General features: G+C 40.0%; 2 protein-coding genes across 2 annotated transcripts; both read right to left on the bottom strand.

Annotated features, from left to right (window-relative positions):
- Positions 1 to 1,248: 1,248 nt before the first annotated feature.
- On the bottom strand, positions 1,249 to 7,008 carry slc50a1 (solute carrier family 50 member 1). Its single transcript, XM_004077897.3, has 6 exons — positions 6,766 to 7,008; positions 6,517 to 6,594; positions 6,306 to 6,429; positions 6,066 to 6,227; positions 2,155 to 2,274; positions 1,249 to 2,076 (listed from the first exon to the last, which is right to left on the bottom strand). The coding sequence occupies exons 1-6, from the start codon at positions 6,831 to 6,833 to the stop codon at positions 1,969 to 1,971; spliced, it is 660 nt and encodes a 219-aa protein (XP_004077945.1). The 5' UTR covers positions 6,834 to 7,008; the 3' UTR covers positions 1,249 to 1,968.
- A 2,944-nt stretch (positions 7,009 to 9,952) lies between these two features.
- Positions 9,953 to 18,744, bottom strand: efna1 (ephrin A1). The gene is made up of 4 exons (XM_004077896.4): positions 18,459 to 18,744; positions 11,520 to 11,815; positions 11,207 to 11,395; positions 9,953 to 11,090 (listed from the first exon to the last, which is right to left on the bottom strand). The coding sequence occupies exons 1-4, from the start codon at positions 18,557 to 18,559 to the stop codon at positions 10,969 to 10,971; spliced, it is 708 nt and encodes a 235-aa protein (XP_004077944.1). The 5' UTR covers positions 18,560 to 18,744; the 3' UTR covers positions 9,953 to 10,968.
- Between the last annotated feature and the right edge of the window lie 1,139 nt (positions 18,745 to 19,883).

Raw genomic sequence — 19,883 nt, 5'->3', positions numbered from 1 at the left:
TGATAATCCATTAAAGCCCACGGTCGTCTCTTATTCGAGTGCATCTTGTCCTGCAACATTTTGTCCTTCCTTTAGACTTTGCATTGATCTGCATGGACAACCAACAGTCAGCCTCCTTAACTATCAAAATTTGTGGTTTACCCAGATTATGAAGGGTTTAATAGATGATTAGTTAATGAAACTCAGTTTAACACATTCATATTCTGCAAAGTTTCGGCAGACTTACCCAAAATATATATATTTTTTAAATTCTATTTTCATGGGTTTTATGAGCCGATTAATGTAAAAATAAATAAAATAAATACTTGAAATCAATTAAACTGTGGGACCAGAATCTACTTCTATAAAAGTTATTAAAAAATGAAAGTATGGCAATAAAGACACTTTTCCAGGATATTCTAATTTATTTGGAAAGGGCCTGTTTATCACCATAAACTTAAAAAAAAAAACCTTGAACGCAACCTTCAATGGGAAACAAAACAACACATTTCAGCTCTGTTTGTGTGCTTACAAACATTCAGTGTGAATCCTGTTTTTCTGATACAATTGTGGAAATTGAACTGAGAATAATTGGTTAAATGTGTTAAATTTGACTAATGCCCTAAACACGACAGTTGACATGTTGTCATGTTTTTATCCAATACCTCATATTCAACTAAATAAGTAAAGATATACCTGAAGTTTCTCAAATGATGGGTATTTCTATCAATATTGTTTGTGAATGTAAACAATCAAAATGCTTCAACTGCATGTAACCCACACCACCACCATACACACACAAATACCCTCATCCCTATTTCATTCAACTGTAAGTGAGATTTCCTACTCTTCTCAGATTCTTCAAAACACTGACTTGGTGTCCAAAAACATGGTGTTATCTGTGTTCTCCGTCAGGGCCAGGCTCTTTGAACCAACACGCACATTCACTCGCACACACAGCGTATGAGAACCTCTGCTGTGGTCTTTCCCACCACTGCCCACTCTGTATCAACACACTCGCACAAACAAGCGCACTTGGACTGCTGCACCATCAAACAGGCTTTTGTCTCTCATCTACCCCCCTAACCCCCCCAACACCACCACCACTACACACGCACACACACACACACCTGCATGCAAGCTCATTACTGCCGTCAAAACAATACCTTCCTACTCCAATAGGTCGAGTTCGGCTCTCTCTGTGTACACAATGCCACAAACGAGCAGCTAAGAAATATTTTCTACAGTCATTGGAGACTTTAGGCTTTAGAAGTTGGTGAGTCAGATATGTTTATTTTGTAATTTTGTTTTCACATCGTGAGGAGACACCCAGAAAACCAGTCATTTACACTTCCTGACAAAAGAACACTTTGTGTTGGTTTAATCCTGAACTTTACTAAGGTCTTATATATACATTATACAAAACTAGATAGACAAATAGGTAAACAATACTTGCTTTTGAACAAAAGCTCAACAAGCACTTTGTCTCTAAAAATGTTCAGACAAAAATATAAGTAAACAAATGCCAGTCGTATGACATTATGTTCTGAATACACGATTACACAAAGGCACTGGTACCAAGTCTGATTTAAAATATTCCTTTTCCATCTTGAACAAACAAATATGAAACAGTATACTCCAATGGGCTTCTTCCTTGAGTAACATAAATAATAGCATCAAAATAGCTGTCAGAAACTCTACTCTACACCATCTTTGGCAAATAATGGAATGGAGCTGACGGTTCGTGTCAATCCACCCATCTATTAACGCCACTGACCTTCAATGGCAGATATGATCTAACATAAGGCACTTAGGGGAGACACAAAAACAAAGCAAAGGTCACACAATTAACACACAACTGCAAAAAAATCCCATTCAAGACAATTATCCTGAATTCATTTTCAGTCTGTAGCTACTCCTTTAGTACTGCGACGTTGCTGCCATGCTGTCCATGGAGTCAACAGACAGGAAACCTCTGAGTTTGTGTCCTCACATCTGCAAGGCCTTGTAGGTCGGTGAGCTTTGAGTGATGGGTGCAAACTTCCAAAACAAATAAAATCGGATCAGACTGGTGAAGATCCCTGGTGTATTTGGAACCTTAGAAGAGACAAAACAATAAGTACAAAAGATAACCAGTAAGGTTTTTTCGTCTAATCTTAAACCACAGTCTTTTACCATAATGTAATAGTCATTCAACTGGAGGCCATAGAGGACCCAGGAGGTTGAGGTGAAGAAGGTGGCTACAGTCAGAGGAAAAGACAAGCACTGGACGTTTCTACTGCGGACGATCTCCACCTGAAAGAGAACAGAAGGAACCCCACTTGAATCATCTTTGATGAATAGGAGGACGAAGGGTTGGAGGACAAGGAAGAAGATCTTAAGTCCAGATGCCAAGACTCAACTTCAAGACAACACCTGGATAAATAAGAACCTTCACCGACATTATCGGGCGGCATTTCAGCTTAAAAAAGTCTATGTAGTTCAAGGCTTCATCAATTCTCTAGCCCCTCTTTACAGGACATTATCGGTCTCCATATTTGGAGCTGATCAGCCACAGTAATCAATGCGCTACAGTGACCCGGGTATCCCCCGTTAACCTTGTGTCACAGAAAACCACACACACTGCACACAATAGAGGTCACGCCATCTTCCAGGGCTGTACACTTCCATTTGTTCAAGGAGCATGCAGGCTAAACCCCATCTGAATACTGCTGTTTGTTCCTGTTCTCTGTTGCTCAATCGCTCCAAGTTGATCACCTGAAAATCCAAAACAAACAGCACTGCAGTCTGTGTGTGCATGTGTGTGTGTGCAGGAAATTTGGTACTTTTTATTAGAGGTCTGGTAAATCAGGTCATAAAAATAAAAACTATACCATTCTTTTTTATCTTTTAAATTGAGTTTAAAAGGAATATTTAGATTCCCTCTATTGTATTATGCTAATACGTGTGAGGGAAAAAAAACAACAACACAATATAACCAAAGAAAAGAAGCACAGAGACTCACATAACAGGAAGACAAATGAGGGAAAGAAAGGCAGGAAGCTGAGCGGGTGTCGTTCAGGTCTGTGAGTCAGATGAAGGGAAGGAGACAAACAGGAAAAACCAAGGAAAGGAATCAGAAAAGAGACATGCAGCAGCTAAAGGAAGGAGAAAAAACAGATGGATTCATTTGCTGGTGCACATGCATCCACCGGTGACAGAAGGAGCTGAATGGATTAGAGAGTAAAAATGTGTATTTGCCACTGTTAACAGTGAGTCCTCTGTGAAATGTGCCTGCAAACGTTTTTGAGGATATTCTCACATTTTATAGTTTCAACAGTTTCATTAAATTAGTTGACTTAAATGTAGAATTAGGTTTATTTTGTCCCAATGTTTAAAGAAATAAACTATTTTTTGTGCAAATTCAACACTGGGTGTTACAGAGAATGTGCAACCTTTTTTTTTTAAAATAAATATGTGTTAGGTTCAAAGCTTGTCTTTGAACACAAAAAGGAAGGAGCCCACATGAAGAGATAATTCTGAGGTTGCTTGTCCACGCGTGCACATCACTGCAGGGGTCTCGGAGCAGAACGTGGACTTCAACAATGCAAAGGGAGGGGTACAGGACAGTCGAGAGTGCACACATGCGTAAAAAAAAACACAATGACCCGAACAGTAAAGCTGCTAATTCTGCATCAATGCTAACAGAGTAGTTCAGATGCTTTCACAATCCCCTTTACTGAAAAATCTCCACTTAATTATGTTATCTTATGCATAAGTATTTATACAATGAACTGCAACCTGGTGACCTACAAATATGTACAAATAGGAAACCTTTATTGTTTTTTTTAAAGGCTGCAATTAAATGGCAAATAATCAGATTTTATGTATTATAAAAACAGTTTTCCTTAAAAAAAAGGCTAAAAGTAATCGGTTCCCTTCGGAATGAAATTCAATTGTAATAATTTGACTCTATTTCCTTGATGTACTTCCAATGCTTTGTCTAAGGTAAAAGTTTCCACATGCCTGTGCTTAACTGTGCAGCCTGAACAGAATATATTTAATCATCTTAGCCATTCTCGGGTGTCTAGGTCACAATGTCACCAAGATGATGCATTATCTTTTCCCTTTTCTTTTATGTTAATTGATGTGGTTGTAAGAATCCACTTATCTTTGTGATATAGTTTGGGTTTTTGTGATGGCTAAATATCATCATAAATCTGTTTAGAGCTTTAACTACAGTGAAAAATCAACTTTGACATTTGAAGTGGAGGCTTAAAAGTAAAAATAAAGTTAAAATAAAGTGAGTGCTTAAGTCTACAGATCCTCTTGAACTTTGAGTGTTAAATTAATTAAAAATGTGGGAATAATGTTTAAACCTTCTTTAGCTGGAGTCAGTAATCGCCTGGCATCATTTCCGTGGCCTCGTCAGGAGAAGTAGACAAACAACACAAGGCATTATTCTGGAACATGGTAAAGACAAGTCACCAAATGGAGAAATTAGGACACAACGGCCACATTACTACCAACTGGATTACCCACCAAAATAAAAAACTGATCAAAGAAGCTTCAATAAGGCCTAAAGCAAGATTAAAGGGCCTACAGGAATTTCTTGCAAGTAACTGTTATGTAGGACATGTGACAACGCTTGCCCCTCTGTAGACCGTTGTTTAAGGTTGCAAGACAAAAGCCTTTTCCTACAAAGAGAGATTCTAGCCCATCTCATTTTCGCAAAATGCCCAAGAGCATTATCTGCCATTCAAAAGCAAGAACACAGTTCGCCAACATGAACCCCAGACCCACAGTGAAGCACGGTAGTGTGAGCATCAAGGAATTCTGAAACATTCTTAAAACCAGTCTGTGTTGTCACAGAAACTTCAGGTTTCTGCTAGATGAAGAAGAACTTTATCTTTCAGCAAGATAATGACCCCAAGCATAAACTAAATTCAGCACAAAAGATCCAGGGTTTTGGAGACCAAAACTGAAAATCTGTGTGGGGGGAAAATCGCTGCACAAAGGGATGACTTTTCACCAACTGATAGACTTGGGGCTTTATTGCAAAAAAGATTAGTATAATAAAATCAAAGTATTAATAATAAAGTAATAGTAATAAAAACAAATTGTTACTTTAAGGGTGTACGGCTGGATAGCTCAGCGGGCTAGCTGTAGGACTGCCACGCCCTGGCTTCGCTTCCAAGGCCTAAAATCTGGTGTGGGTCTTTAGGCAAGACCCTATCTGGGTCTCCCTGTGCCTTGAAAATACAGGGTTGTGTCAGGAAGGGCCTCCAGCGTAAAAACCTTCTGCCAAACCACTTGTGCAAATCAGTGAACGCTGCTTCCAGTGGTGACCCCTGATGCATTAAGCTGAAAGGTGAACAACAAGTTTGAGGGTGTGAGGGTTTTTTTCATTTGAATAAAAAGTTTCTGGGCGGCAGTGGTTCAGGCAGCTGAGCAGGTCGGTCAATGATTGAAGGGGTCGGCGGTCTGATCCCCGTTCCCCCCAGGGACCTCACCCTCCCTGCCTCCAGTGTTGCTCCACTGGTGTGTGAATGCACATGAATGTCCCGGTCAGAGCGGCTGTAGGTGCGTACTGACAGCCACGCCTCTGTCGGTCTGTCCCAGGGTAAGTAGTTTACCATCACCACAGAATGAATGAGGAGTGAATGAATAATGAACTCATTGGAAGCACTTTGAGCGTCTGAAAAACGCAGATAAATCCATGCCATTATTATTTTTATCCTATTTATACTCCAATCGTCTAGAAAATTTCAGGTCTTAAATTATTTGTAAAAAGTGTATAGGTTCCATTAAAGATAAATAGTTATGAACTAATGGTCTATTTTTTTACATTACAAAATGTGGCATTATAACAGAGTTATATAAACTTTTTATATGCACTTTGTTGAGAAAACCAAGACCTTTGAGTTTAGGTTAAAATAACCTCATGGGACTTCTTATTTTTTTTTTATAAAATTCCAATTTTCTTTTAGGATCACTGTGACTTTTCCTGTTCCTTTAATATTTTTTTGCCATCTCAATATTCCTTTGGACCTAAAGACTTGCTGTACAGCCCACCGTGTCTTAGGTGTGTTTGTAACGTGGCTTACCAGATCGAAGAGCGGGGACAGGTACATGCTGACGGTGACCACGCTGCAGGTGAGACCCAGCTGGTTCAGCCGGGCCTCTCCTTCAGTTAGAAAGGTGGTGAAGTACAGCCAGCCGGTGATCAGTGTGACTCCTGCTGCCAGGGTCTGGAGAGTCACCTGCCTCTGGAGCAAAAACAATCAGAGAAGTTGAGAAAGTCGGACACTTTCTGGTGATAGACCTTATTATTTTACATCACTTACCTTCATTTTAGTGTAATAGAAGTACATGACTATGTAGAGGATTTGAAGTAAAGCTCCAATGGTGTTGACAAAAACAATTGTGTGATCTTTCTTCAGGATCCCGTAAAATAACCAACCCAGGTTACTATGGAAACAAGTAGAGAATTAGATGCCGCAAATTGACTGCAGCTTGCAGTGAATGAATAAGATATAAGGAAAAGTAAAATGTTACTTCAGACACGTAGTGAGGAAAGGAAGAAACTGTATGTTTTCTGCACTTTTGGATTCGCGCATCTTTCTTAGGTCGGATCTAGAAGCAAAATTAGGCAAAAACATCACGCACACAACAAGCACGCGCGACCACTAGTTAAAACACGTAGAACCCATCTCTTCATTTCATCTTAATATTTTTTTAACAAACGAAAACCGATACATTCAGTAAAACTATGCTGTACTACTACGACTAATGAGGAAAACTTACAGTCCTGTCGAGAACATCCCGACTGTAAACACGATGCATGCCCATGATAGAAACAGCAGAAAATCCATAGAGTGGAAAAAAACAGTCTATTGCACGAGTCCCTTTTAAATTCTACTAAAAAGCTAATTTCTAACCACTGCTTTTTAAACCAAAACACGCCAACCCTAAAAAAATAACTAAGAAGACGCGGTCCATGTATTTCCGTATTTGCAAGCAGTGTTACTACAATATGATTGGCTATCGAACTGGAAGGCAGGAGAATTCCGAAACGTCACACATTGCGTCATTACGTTGCGATTTCCAAGCTGACGGACGGAAGGCGTATCCTTTTCCAGCAATAATTCCTGTTTTACAGCTGTTTCAGAATAAAAAAACGAGTTTTTACTAATTGAAATATCGCTGTTTAGTATTTCACTAGGAAATATGTATCATTTTTGTTTCAATAATAATAACAAAGGAGCATATAAAGAAATTTGTGAATACATCAATTACATGTAAAAATAACTTATAAACTTATGAGAAATGCAGAGGATCCTATCACTCTCTATTTGTTCTGAATTTAGCTGCCTTATTTTACAGTCATTTTATTATTTTTTTGTGTATAAAATACAGCAAAAATATACAATTTAGATTATTTATCCGTGTACAAAAATCAGTGTGTGTTATAACAACAATGAGTTTTCAAGACAGATGTGTATGGAGTTTATTTATGAACCAAATTATAAATCTTACTTTTGTCTTAATTTTCTATGTGTCCGTACATGCAATTTGAGGAGGGGTAATTATCTGAAACAAACCATTAGCAAACCTATTAGGGTCGACAAAAAGAAATTTAATTGATCTGATCAAATAAACGAACATTAATTATTATTTTCTTTTGGGCATCATGGATGCTGGGTCCCTGAAGAAAAAAGGCTTTAATTGATTTATTATTAATTCAAAATTTAAATCGCGTCTTTATTGCTTCTATCTTTACTCAGGCGCTTCTAGAAGAAATCTGTCGTTTTCTCAGGTATTTTTTCATGAAGCTTTTACAAATTCAACCCTTGATTTACCATTATGATATAAAAGGAAAAGTTGTACAATCAGTCAATCTAAACTGTCACAATGTTTGTAACAACTAAACCAAACTAAGAAGAAGAAATGGAAAAAATAACTATCTTTTATGTTCATGAGAGCAGTCATATTCCATTGAGTTTGTTTGAAAATTGCTGTCATGTTGTCGTACCAAATAATATTTCTGAGTTCAGTGTTTTTGGAGGTAAAATTGTATTGAATAAAAGGCTCAACAGGAGTCATTACATTGCCAGTTGAATGAGTAAACATGTTTTTACTCTGCTGATCAATAAAAAACTCTGGAAAATGACAAGCTGTGGGGACAAAATGGAATAATTGCGAAGGAATATGAATTCAGAAACTTGAGACTGTGCATTTACATGAACATCTGACATTATCCATTTAATTTAATTTTGTTTGACTGTTTTTGTTCTTGTAAAACCTACAAAGTGGTAAAATTCCCTGAGGAAAAGTTTAGCGACTGAACACAAATAGCTTATGAAAGCTTACAGGTTCAAACTGGCATGCAGCACATTTGTCTGCACATCAGTGAATCAATCAGATTTGAAGGGGGACATCTGAGCAAACAAACTGTAATACATGTTAAACTGTGATGAAAAACCTTTATGGCAACTGACTGCACTGCAGTATTAAAATCAAACTTTAACCAGAGTTTTTTGAAAAGTCCAACTTTCCAGTTTTCAGTTTCAGTTCAGTTCCAGTTTCAACCTAATGTTGACATCAAAACAAGTAGAGTTTTTAAGAAAGTTCGTAGAAGAAAAAAATTCTTGTTTTTTTCTCTTCAATTTAAGTAAAGAAATATACCTCTAAAGATTTGGAATTGACAGATGCCACTATTTCTTATCAACTCTACATTCATTGATTTATAAAGTGTGCACATTTGAGATTTTTAAATGACTTTTCAATACTGAGTAAATTTGATAGTAAGTAAGCTATCATGCTAAAGCTCTAGACCATAATCTACCAATGGTGAGGAAAAACTACCCTTCTTAACTATTTCTTGATTAACGTAATTTCAGATCACATTTTTCTCCCTCAATCGTTAATTTTTCCTTTTTCTAAATAAATTAACATTCCTGAAAATGTTGACACATTGTGCCATTAAATCTGATATTTTTTTTTTTACTTTCACGTTCAAATATTAGTAATTATCTCATATCTATATAATGTAACAGTTGGCATTTTTTCTCAGCACTGGCCTTATAACAAATTCTTGAATTGCAAGAACAAAAAGTGTAAATCTTATAGCAAGTGATGATGTTATTTCATACCCCTAAAAAGCATAAAACTTGATTTGAACTCATAAATTTGCTGATGGCTTCTTCAAAAATGGAGAAATGCTAATCACTAATACACATTTCCTTTTCATAATTTGGTTCTTGAATCTTTCTATAGTTGACACAAATGTATCAACTGGCATTTTCTTTTTCAATTTTGATCAGAAACAGCTGAATGGGGTGTGTTTTCATTGGTAATACAATTTAGGTTTGACGTCACGATGGAAAAACCAGCAGCTTTTGTTTTGTGAAGGGATTATAGGAATACGCTATAGGTTTTACGCATCACGGTGACTTTTGACAGTTTTCAGTCAGATTTGAGGTCTGCAGCCACTGAACGTGCACGGAGCACCGTCACATTCCGGCGAACAGTTGTGTCTGAGGACGTTTGGTTTTATCTCACAAAAAGGTTTACAGGAGAGCAAAAGAAAGCGCAAAAATGGAGGGAAAGGGGGTTGAAAGGCTGCAGGCAAGGACGCTCGAGTGACACCTTCACACCCAATTGTCAGTTTGCTAGTGGGGCCCTCTCTCCCTCTGGACTCTCCTTTTTAAGTGAACTCTTGCTTCTTCTGTTTGGCTTTGAGACTGTGAAACCTAAGCCAGGTCACGCTGCACACTAGGGATGAAAGACGAGGAAAAGAAGAGACCTAAGGGTGGAAACTTGGAGCTGGCTGGAGAGATTTCATCAGGCGGAGAAACAAATGGCTTTGCCAATAAATTGTGTCATCCTCGAAAACCTTCATGATTTCAGTAGGATATCAAGAGCCAAAGAACATTGCAGTGAAAGAAAATGTCAACATACCTGATAAAAACCAGACCGTTTATTTTTTTTAATATTCTTTTTTATTTTATCAGAAATTTTTCACATTTCAAAACACTTTCGTATAACTTTTTTATGTACAAATTTACATATTAACATTTAACAAATGGACCAAAGCAAAGAAAACAAATGCATTCTGGGAAGCCCAGTTTATAATGAGGTTCTGATGATCGGGCCAGTGTACCATGACATAATCAAGACTGCATTTAAATGAGGAGAAAAAAACAGTACAGATGAAGCTCAGCTCCTGAAACTCCTATTGGTTGCAAATTTATTCACAATGTTCTCTAACAAGTGATGCAAAATTGTCAGAAAGTATAATTAGCTTTTATTCTGAAACAAAATGTAAACATTTGAACAATCTCAGTATCTGAGTTCTTTAATGTACACAGAAACAAACAAATATAAAATTTCACTTTCTTAGTCTTATTAAAGCTTGATTTCTCAAAACAAAAGTTTAAATTACCAATGTTTTCTAAATTGAAAAAGTTGAGGAGTTATAACCAGGAGCTGAGTGCTACACAACATGACCAGGATCCTACAATATTAATGCTACTGTGACAACTGCCAAAAACATTACACAAACCAATAACTTCTCTACATGTAGAAGAAGCAAAATGAGGGAACATTTGCTAAGACACAAAGCACTGCTGTACCAATAAGAACACAGGAAAACATGGCATGATGACAAAAGTCTTCCATTAGTTTCAACTTAAGTCCAAATCGCTTTGCCTGTAGTCTTTGTTAGTAATGGCTGAAAAGAAATGTTGATCTTCACTGTTTAGAACTGAGAATTTCCATCCTCAAAGGAAAGTGGGTAGCAAAATGTCTCTGGGGTCCTTTTTTTCTTTTGGAGTGATCCACGCTCCACACTCACTCGAACAAACACGTCAAACACACACTGACACCACACCTTCCATGCTTGTATAAAAAAGTTCCAATAAAAAAAACAAAAAAAAAAAACGGAGTGATCGTTTCCAATGACCAGCATTGGATTGGAAAAGTCTGTTTTTAAAGTCTTTGTGCACCTCAGTGTAGAACTGGGGCAAATAAAACTGGGATCATGGTAAAGAAAAGCGACAAGGAGACGAGCTGTGCTGCAGAGCTGCCAATGCTCCTCTGAACTTTTGGCTCCATCGCAGCAGGATCATCTGAAGAGGGAAAAGACAGAGAGGGTCAGCACAAAAAAGAAATGTAATCGCTCTGGAATGGTTAACACACCCAGCTGAGTTGGGATTAGATGCAGCACTAGTGAAAGAACCCTCACCTGCTGGGAGTTGGTTGGAAGGGTTGTGAACCCCTCCAACTGCAGAAAATTTTATATTTTCTTCATCTAAGCTTTTGTCTGTCTTGTCTGCCTTGGACTTTTCCAGGGAAGTCTTTGAAAAGCCCTTGCGTCCAACTACATCCACTCTGAGCTTCAGGCAATCTGCGCCGTGGTGATGCATTGGCTTAGCTAGAAAAGACAAAAAAAGATAGCAAAGATTAGTTAATAAAGAAGAAAAAAAACTACAACAAAATAGTAAGAGGCTGATCTGATAAAAAAAACAAATATCCAAACTCCTATCAGTGATACTTACAGATATAGTAGTAGCTCTCTCCCTGTCTAAACTCCTTTCCCAGGGTGAAGGGTGTAAAGCGCTGGAATTTTTCGGAGAATTTCTCTGGAACGTGTGGGGCAAAGGGCCGCGAGCACTCCCAGCGGAGCTGATCGAAGGAGTGAGGTTTGCACACATCATAGTCTTCCTTCTCCACCATGTACAGGACGTAGCGCTCGGCCTGATGGGACGGCACCTCTCCGTGGGTGTAGTGAGGACAGATGATGTCCAGGTAGTCGTTGATGTGCACCTCCACTGTGTAGTCGTCCCACAGGAAGCTGCAAAAGTGAGACGAGAAAGGAAAGGGTTTTGAGTAAAAAGAGAAGTTGGTTTCATTGATTCGAATGAAATGAAACTCAAAACAGCACAATATTCTGCTGAAAAACAATCTGACAATAAATTGAGATAAAGCAAGTTTGGTGGCAGTCAAGATTTCACATGATAATCTTTGTTTGGCAAGCTTGTGCACTGATACTACTATAAAGATCCCAATCAAGTTTAAGATTATAGGAGGCACACCTGGAGTCTCAAATTTTTCAATGAAAGGACTATAAATGACAGCTCAGGAAAAACCATAGACAAAATAAAGGTAGAACCAGGTAAATTTAAGCAGTAAGACATCTGTGCTGACTTTCCCTCCTGTTTTCACAGATTTCTTTAACGACACAGCAGGGAGTGATTGTAAGGCTTCCTTTTTTCTCTTCTCATCTTCAGTCATTATTTAGTTTTCAAGCACTGTCGCTTCTTTGTTCATCTCTTTGGCTTTTTAGAATCTAATAAATAACAGAGAGGGAGAGTCAAAAGGCTTTCACCAACAAGCTGTGTTTAATTTTCCCTGGAGTTAAGCTTTTACTTACTGTTAATAAGTACCTACGCACTGGGTTAGGGACACATTTACTAGAACCTAAGAGAAACATAATATATGGGTAAAAAAAATTACAAACTGGTTTTACTTTTCAGGATCACAGATCTGAAGGCTAAACCCTTTAAAGTAAACACAATGAAGCCGAGGTTGTGCGTGAGATGGGCTGTTTTTTTATTTTTTTTGTCCGCTGCCATTGTGCCAAAAGGCAGGAGGTGAGGAAAGAGTTTTTACTTGAGCATTACTCTTGTTACATCCTCAGGGGCAACAGGTTTTAATCTGCAAACTCAATCAGTGTTGGAGCTGAGGCGCTGTTTGTGGATGTTTTGTTTAGCGCACTACAGAGATTGAATGTGACAAGACGCGAGCTTCTGTGTGTCTGCCACGGTGTGCTGCAATGTCTGCTCTCGCACCATCAAAAGCTTGAGACGTGGTGGCTCTGACCCCTTCTTGTGCTGTTGATGTGGCTCCTGTTAGGATCCCCCCCACTCCCCCACTGGCAAGCTTACAGACAAGCTGGCTCCAAAAAGAGGGCCTGCAGCCCCTTCTGTCTTCCTCTTGTGTATGTGTCTTCGCCGCTAATGCATTAATTAGCGACAACATACCTGTCGAAACATGTTTTGTTAGCAGAACAGAGCCCCACACTTGTTTTCCAGTGCTAATATTATTTATATTCATTGCTTTACCTTAGAGAAAAAAAAGCCTTTTGTATATGTCTGCACTTTTGTACAGGTGTGTGTTTATGTCTGTGTTTGCCTTTGCCAAGAAAGCGTTTCATTAAAGAGGAACAAAGACGGGTCTGCTGCAGCCTAATTGGCCAAATAATGTCTAATCCCGTCTTGTTTTGCCTTTTTTTTCCATTCAAAGCAGTAATAACAGGATAGACATGACATTTTGAGGTTTCAAGTGGTTCTCTCTGAAGCAGAGAAACCGTTTAAATACTATGGGCCATACCTTTTTCCCACACTGGGCCCTTGTTAGTGGTCTGGCAGACCTCTGCGTGAAAACTAAGGCTTGTCAGAAGCCAACCGAACAGACAGATTCTGTTGCTAATTTCATTCATGACTCGCACTTTGAGAAAACTCCTTTTATCCTTCTCCTCACCTCCTCATTTCCCCTGCTCCTCCCCTTCTCCATTGGCCTGTCTAATTAAAAGCTGTTAGAGGTCTGGGGCCAATGTGTTCTGTAAAAAAAAGGGGGGGAGGAGGATTGAATGGGGTGTAATTAAACCCTTTGCCTCCCGGTAGACAGAATGCCTGAAGGCTACAAGGCCCCCTTCAACCCCTCTACCTAAACCCCCGTGGAGTTTTCACTACCTTGTGTGCAGTTTGTGTCTCGGGTGTGCGTCTGTACGGAGGCATTCTGTTTTATGAGATCGAGTTATCTTTATGTGGACAAAAGATCAAGGAACCTGGACGACCTCGACGCGTCCAGCCAGCCTGTCTTCACTCAACGGCGCTCCCCCCTCGCCAGGATTTCTCATGATAGCAAGAGGCGCATAAAACTGATAGACCTTTTGTGAGAGCCAGCTGTGTGAGTCGCTGCAACCCTATTTTCCACACACTTTCCTCTCTCTCGGCATGCTCACTCATGAGATTCTCTGAAGACCCATATTCAGGGCGTCTTGTGCCCCAGGCTCATGAGCACATCTGTTTGTCAGGGCCTAGTGAAGTCTCCTGTGTGTTTGTGGGTGTGTGCGCTTCATGTGAGTGATGTGTGGGTAAACAGTGAGGGTGGAAGGTTGTTGTCTTTGTTCCGCTCTGCAGGTCATTTCTCACTCCTAAGCTACTTTAGCTTTTGCGTCAGCTGGCAAGGGGTGTGTGTTGTGAGGGTATATGCTGGTATATGATCTGATGGTTATTGTAGTAGGTGACTTTTCCAACACTTGGCTCTCTTTTTAGTGAAACTTTGAAGTCTTGCTGTTGCCCTTTCTTTCTTTCTTTTTTTTTTTACTGCTCCTATTTTTGTCTTTGTCATGCCATCCCTTTCCTGTCCCCCTTTAGTTGCCCATCACCCCCCATCTTTAGTTTTTATTTTTCCACCCCAAAAAGTCAGTTCATGTTGCAATTGATAGCATTTGTTTCAGGCAACACAACACATCCAAGGAACACGCCCACGGTACTTAAACACCAGCAAGTTGAACCCTCCGCCTCCATTTGGTGTGCAGGTTGTGCACACTGTGGAATGTCACAACAGGGGCCCTGTGGTTTGGACAGCGCTCCAAAGGCGCACTGATCAAATGCCTTATCCCACTTTCACACACTTCCCCTATGAGCTGTACACATAATACCCGATTCATTAACTGTGGTAAGACAGATTCACACATCCATTCACAGTGGCTGAGGAGCTGTCACTGTGGGTTTAGCTGCTCTATTAGGCCCAATTTAATGCACAATGAAAAGTCCTTTTACATCAACTTCTAGTTCAATCTAACAGAAGAGAACACATCAGACACCTTGCACCGATGCAAATTATTGCCTCACATTCCCAACCAGTTTTCCAAAATCAAGCATCGTTTGCAGCAGGATGATCATTTCTGCAATTCAAATTTTCTCCTTTTCTCGTTTGCTCAAAAACCTCTCCCATCATCCATCACTGTCCCCTCTCCCCTCCCTCTGTCTACCACTCTATTATTGCTCAGAAAACAAGCCCACCCCCCGCCATATCTTCTATTGGGTCCCGCCTTAACACCCTGACATAATAAACCAAAGCTCTTCATTCAGGCTAATTTCTCAACACAAATCTGTTTCTCCGCCCTTCACCCTTCTCCTGCCCTGCACCCATGCCCCGACTTCCCCTTCCCCCATGTTTTTGCTGCCAGAAAGCCTTTCACTCTTCCCACCTCATCTTTAGCCCCCCCTTCCATTCTGTGATGAATAGAAAAAGCCTAAATGGTATGGAGCTTGGTTTAATATGCTAGGGAGGTGGTCACAAAGAGTTAATTTGCTTACTTAAGAATCTGCAAAAAACGCAGATTTTTTAAGTGTTAAATAAACTAATCCTAAACAGCCTTCAAGTGTAAGAACAGAGCTCCATCTGTCCCCAGTTCCACCTTCATGGGGGCGACAGTGAGCCCTAAATGGACACCAATACTGAGGTATGCCTACAATGCTATGAATGAGCAGTGTAGACCCAAACACACACACAGGCATGCTTGACCACACTCACGGGTGAAAGCAGGCCTCACTAATGTTAGTAAAGCCACAGCTGAGGGCTGTCCTGTCCTTTTAGGTGGAAAAGTACTCTGGCAAAAACACTGGAAGGTCTGTCAGAAAGAGTGTGAGGTCAATGGAGTAAAGAAAGGGGGCAGGAAGTCTGGACCACTGATAAGGAGGCGAGAGGAAGAGCAGAGAGAAAACAGCGGGATGAGGGATGATTGGTGAGAGCGCCGTTATGTCAGCAGGAGTTACTGTACTGACAAATCTCTCTGATGACCAACGGCCGGCACAAATGGAGATGCAGCTCGTAATTGATTGTTCTGATGGATTCGATTGGAGATTAGAGAACAGTGGTTACATCACAGGATCATAGAGTCATAAGCGCGAGCAGAGCGAGGCCGGCGGGATGATGGTTTTGTGTCTGTGGGTCAGGTGGTCAGATTACAAACTGTCTGTAATCTGTTAGTCAGTGTGTGTGTGTGTGTTCTCATTCCAGGGAGATTAACAACCAGACGGGATGAGGGCCGGGGGATAAAAAGTAAAAAGAAACACAAGAAGAGACAGAATGTACTAAGTGCACGGAGATGAGGGTGAAATCGACTACTTTCACTCTAAACCTATCGTCACGGTGACGTGTAACAGCAGGCCCTACTGCTTTAGCTGCTGCCATTTATTTAATTTCAGCAATATCCTGACTGTTTGCCTACAAACTGGAATTGGAAGAGAGATGAGGGCAACCCCATATTACAAAAAAGGAGGAATGGGATATTAGCAGCATCCAAGAAAGAGATCTTCCTTTAATTAATAAGATAAAAAGATTAAGGTATGAGGGCCTGAGGACAGCCTGGGAGGAGTCCCAGCTGTTAGAGAGGAGTAGGAGTAAAAAGATGAGTGGAACAGACAGGTACAGAGGGGGGAAAAAAACATTCACTCCAACACGCACGCACAGCTGACAGTGTTGACTATAGTAACAGTAACGTGGAATGCTGGCCGAGGCTAATATTAACATCCTAGTCGTTGCTTTAACCCCCCAGTTCATGTAAGTGTGAGTCACACATTTATCTTGTCTCCGTACGGCTGTCGGCCACTCCCTGTTCTACTCTGACGTGGAGACACACACATAAACACGGTTACGAGCTGTCAGTCCACAACAGAAATAAGACGGCTGTCTGTTCAAAGCCAGTTTAGGGCAGCACTGGTCCGACCTCTTCCTCACACACTAATGAAGCCGACGCAAGCACAGGCACGCAGTGAAAAAACAAGACTGGACCAGACTCAATTTGGGATTTAGCACACAAACAATCGCTGTGGAGAATCTGGACAGGACTAGAAGTACAGGATATATAGGCACCGGTGACGAAGTCACACAAAGCAAAAACTTGCTGGAGACTTAAGACACAACCTCCAGGGATAGCAGTGTGTTTCTAAAGCACCAAACATGAATGGGCAGACTGTTACCATCTGGTCACTGCCCTACTACAAGACAAATCACTGCAGCTCACAGAGAGACTAAGAAATCAATTAGCATCAATTATCCATGGCCTTCTTCTGTCAACAATTCCTAAAGGATCTATCTGATGCACTAAGCAGGTGACTGATTGATCATAAAATAGAAGTTCTGGGCAGGTGGTCAGCTGTTCAACAAGAGTGAAAAGAGGATGGCCAAAAGACGAGAGAGCAGCAGGAGGAGGGGGATTTAGGGGGCGCTAAATTCTTGCTGATTTGAGAGCTTTTTTTTATAATTCCATCAGTGTGCGGATGTGATGTCAAAAGTTGATTATGCATCAAAGTTGTCCGTCTATCTGTGTCAGGGTCTATGTTTAGCCATACAGCAGAAGGGATCAGTGTTATTCTATGATGTTTTTTTATCTAGTTATGCAACTCCCATTTGCCAGCAGAAATAGTTCAGGGTGAGATTAGAGATGCCACTTTACACTGGACCATGCCATTCTTTCCATCTGCCATCCTTCTCTTATCTGTTTGTCCCATTTAGAGAAAATCTTCTGTCGCTCCATATTCCTTTGGTTTTGGTAGATTGCAGCCACTGTCTCAGGGGTCACCAGCTGTCTCAGGTGAGAGGAGAGGTCAGACTGTGACACCACTCTAACATAAGGATTTGCCTTTAGACTTCTTATCCAATTATGAGTACAATTTGCCTTTTTTATCCAGTTGCAGACTTATTGTTTTAATCCTCTGCATATTGTCTTTGTTAAGGGCAACTAGAAAGCCACTAATTCAATTAACGTCCATAATAGTTTTTGCTCTTATTTTTCTTAATTGACCTTTAAGAAAGAAAACAAAGAAACAAACACATATCCTCCTTCAGTTTCCACACTAAAAGCTCAATAAAACAAGTACATGTCAAGCTGAATCGATCCCTTTAGTGTGCGGATATCATTTACATTTCTGACCTCAAACCCAATCACCAGTTCCATCGCCATGACTCACGCCGTCTCTCTCGTGACCGTGAACAACAGATACCGAGAACTGACGTTGTGGATAAAATCCCTATTAAGCAATTAACTCTCGTGATTCAAATCGATTGGGTAATTCTGCTTTCCATGACACGCGCGCAGGTGCAGACCACGCAGACTCCGCGGGCCAAGTTCATACTTGTCGGTCTATTTTCTACTATCACAGAATGCAAGTGTCTGCGCGCTGCGGTTAAATATAGTGGTCAGTGTGTCCATCTGTCAGACATCATCTACTGCTTTGAATGCATCGGACTTCCTTCACACTGTGATATGAAGGAAAGCATTGAGAAAACTGGCGCAAAGGACGACAGCTGATATGCGTAAAATGTTGCAAAGAAAGTTACATAAAGTTACTGATCTAAAGAAGGTATTAAAAATTTTTTAAAAAAAGCTGCAGGATACATTTAGTGAAAACACACACACTTACTTTGCGTTGGAGCTGTTCCAGTATACGCTGTGTCTCTCCGCGGAGGCGATCCACGCACCAGCGGTCAGCGCCAAGCACATGATCAGACACACAACATCCATAACTTTTTCCTGCAAAGGTGACTGCAGCAAAGGACTGTGAGGGATGACGACCAAAAGATCACTTCTGCACTGACAAATCACGTCAGGCTGTTGTGTTTTTTCCTCTCCTAGTCAACAAAGATCTGTTATTTAGTTAAGACGCGGTTCTGCGTAAATCTCAGTTGCTGACTGCCTCGCTGGAGCGCATCTTGTCTGTTTTTTCCCGAAGTGTCTCCGCCCCCTTTTGGGCTCCCACCAATAGCAGCTAAGGAAATCTTAAACCCCGCCCAGCTGGGGGCAGGCGCCCTCAAGCAGCCAAAACAAGACAAACGCGCGCGCGCAGACATGCAAGCAAACTCTACAAACACGCGCTGAAAGTCCTTCTGGAGTTCTAATAAAATCATTTCAGGGAGAAAAAAATCTGGAACAGGACAGGATGAACCAGGGGCTTTTTTAAGTTGGTTCTTACAAAGTGTATGACAATATAAAATATATAAAAAGGGTAAAAGGATTAGTGATAAAGTGAAGGATTGAGTTTTATATGATGTAACTATTTATTTATAGATCAATCAAAATAAACGCATTGATACAATCATTCATTAATGTTACATAAAAAAATGTAAAAGTTACCACAAAAAAAGCAGAGAAATTGTAAAAAACATTTACAAAAAATGATTTAAAAATACTTGGACAAATTGTTCTGAATGTAACAGTTAAGTAATCGCAGAGAAAATGTCCCCCGTTTGAGTTATACCCTAACATTAAGAAGATCATAATTTTCCCTGTCAACACTTGTAATCTTGTGTTTCATGCATTTTAACAGCTCCTCCGTTTGAGTGCCTGATATTATGTCTTGTCTGAAGTCTCAGTAAAGTCTTATGTAAGAAAAATGTGTTAAATATGTTGGATAAGAACCAAAACAATTATTTTTCTTTGATTACAGTTTTGAAAATAAATGAATAAACATTTAGGTTGAAGAACATTTTGTATTATGTTTGTGAGTTGATCACTTATTTCTTGCTTTATTAAGATCAAGTCTGGCATATCTGACAGTTTTGACCAGTCTTAAAGCAGCAATGTTTAGATGTTTAGTTAACAAGTCAATAAAACTTAGCATAAAGCATCACCGTACAAACGTGCGTGTTGAAACTGAATGTAGAAATTATGTTTTGATGCGTGTCACAGTGACTCACCATGTTTTTTGGTTTCTTTCAATGCATCAGTGTTGTTGTAACACTGGTGTGCTGAAACTCTTTGTAATCGGCAACTTTATTGTGTTGAGTATTTAGAAACTGAGTTGCAAATGTGTTGCTGCACAGCGGCTCATGTCCTGGAGATCATCTCT

The sequence above is a fragment of the Oryzias latipes genome, chromosome 16, assembly GCF_002234675.1.
Source record: "Oryzias latipes chromosome 16, ASM223467v1".
Classification (NCBI taxonomy): Eukaryota; Metazoa; Chordata; class Actinopteri; order Beloniformes; family Adrianichthyidae; genus Oryzias; species Oryzias latipes.
This window is presented reverse-complemented; position numbering and strand designations above follow the sequence as displayed.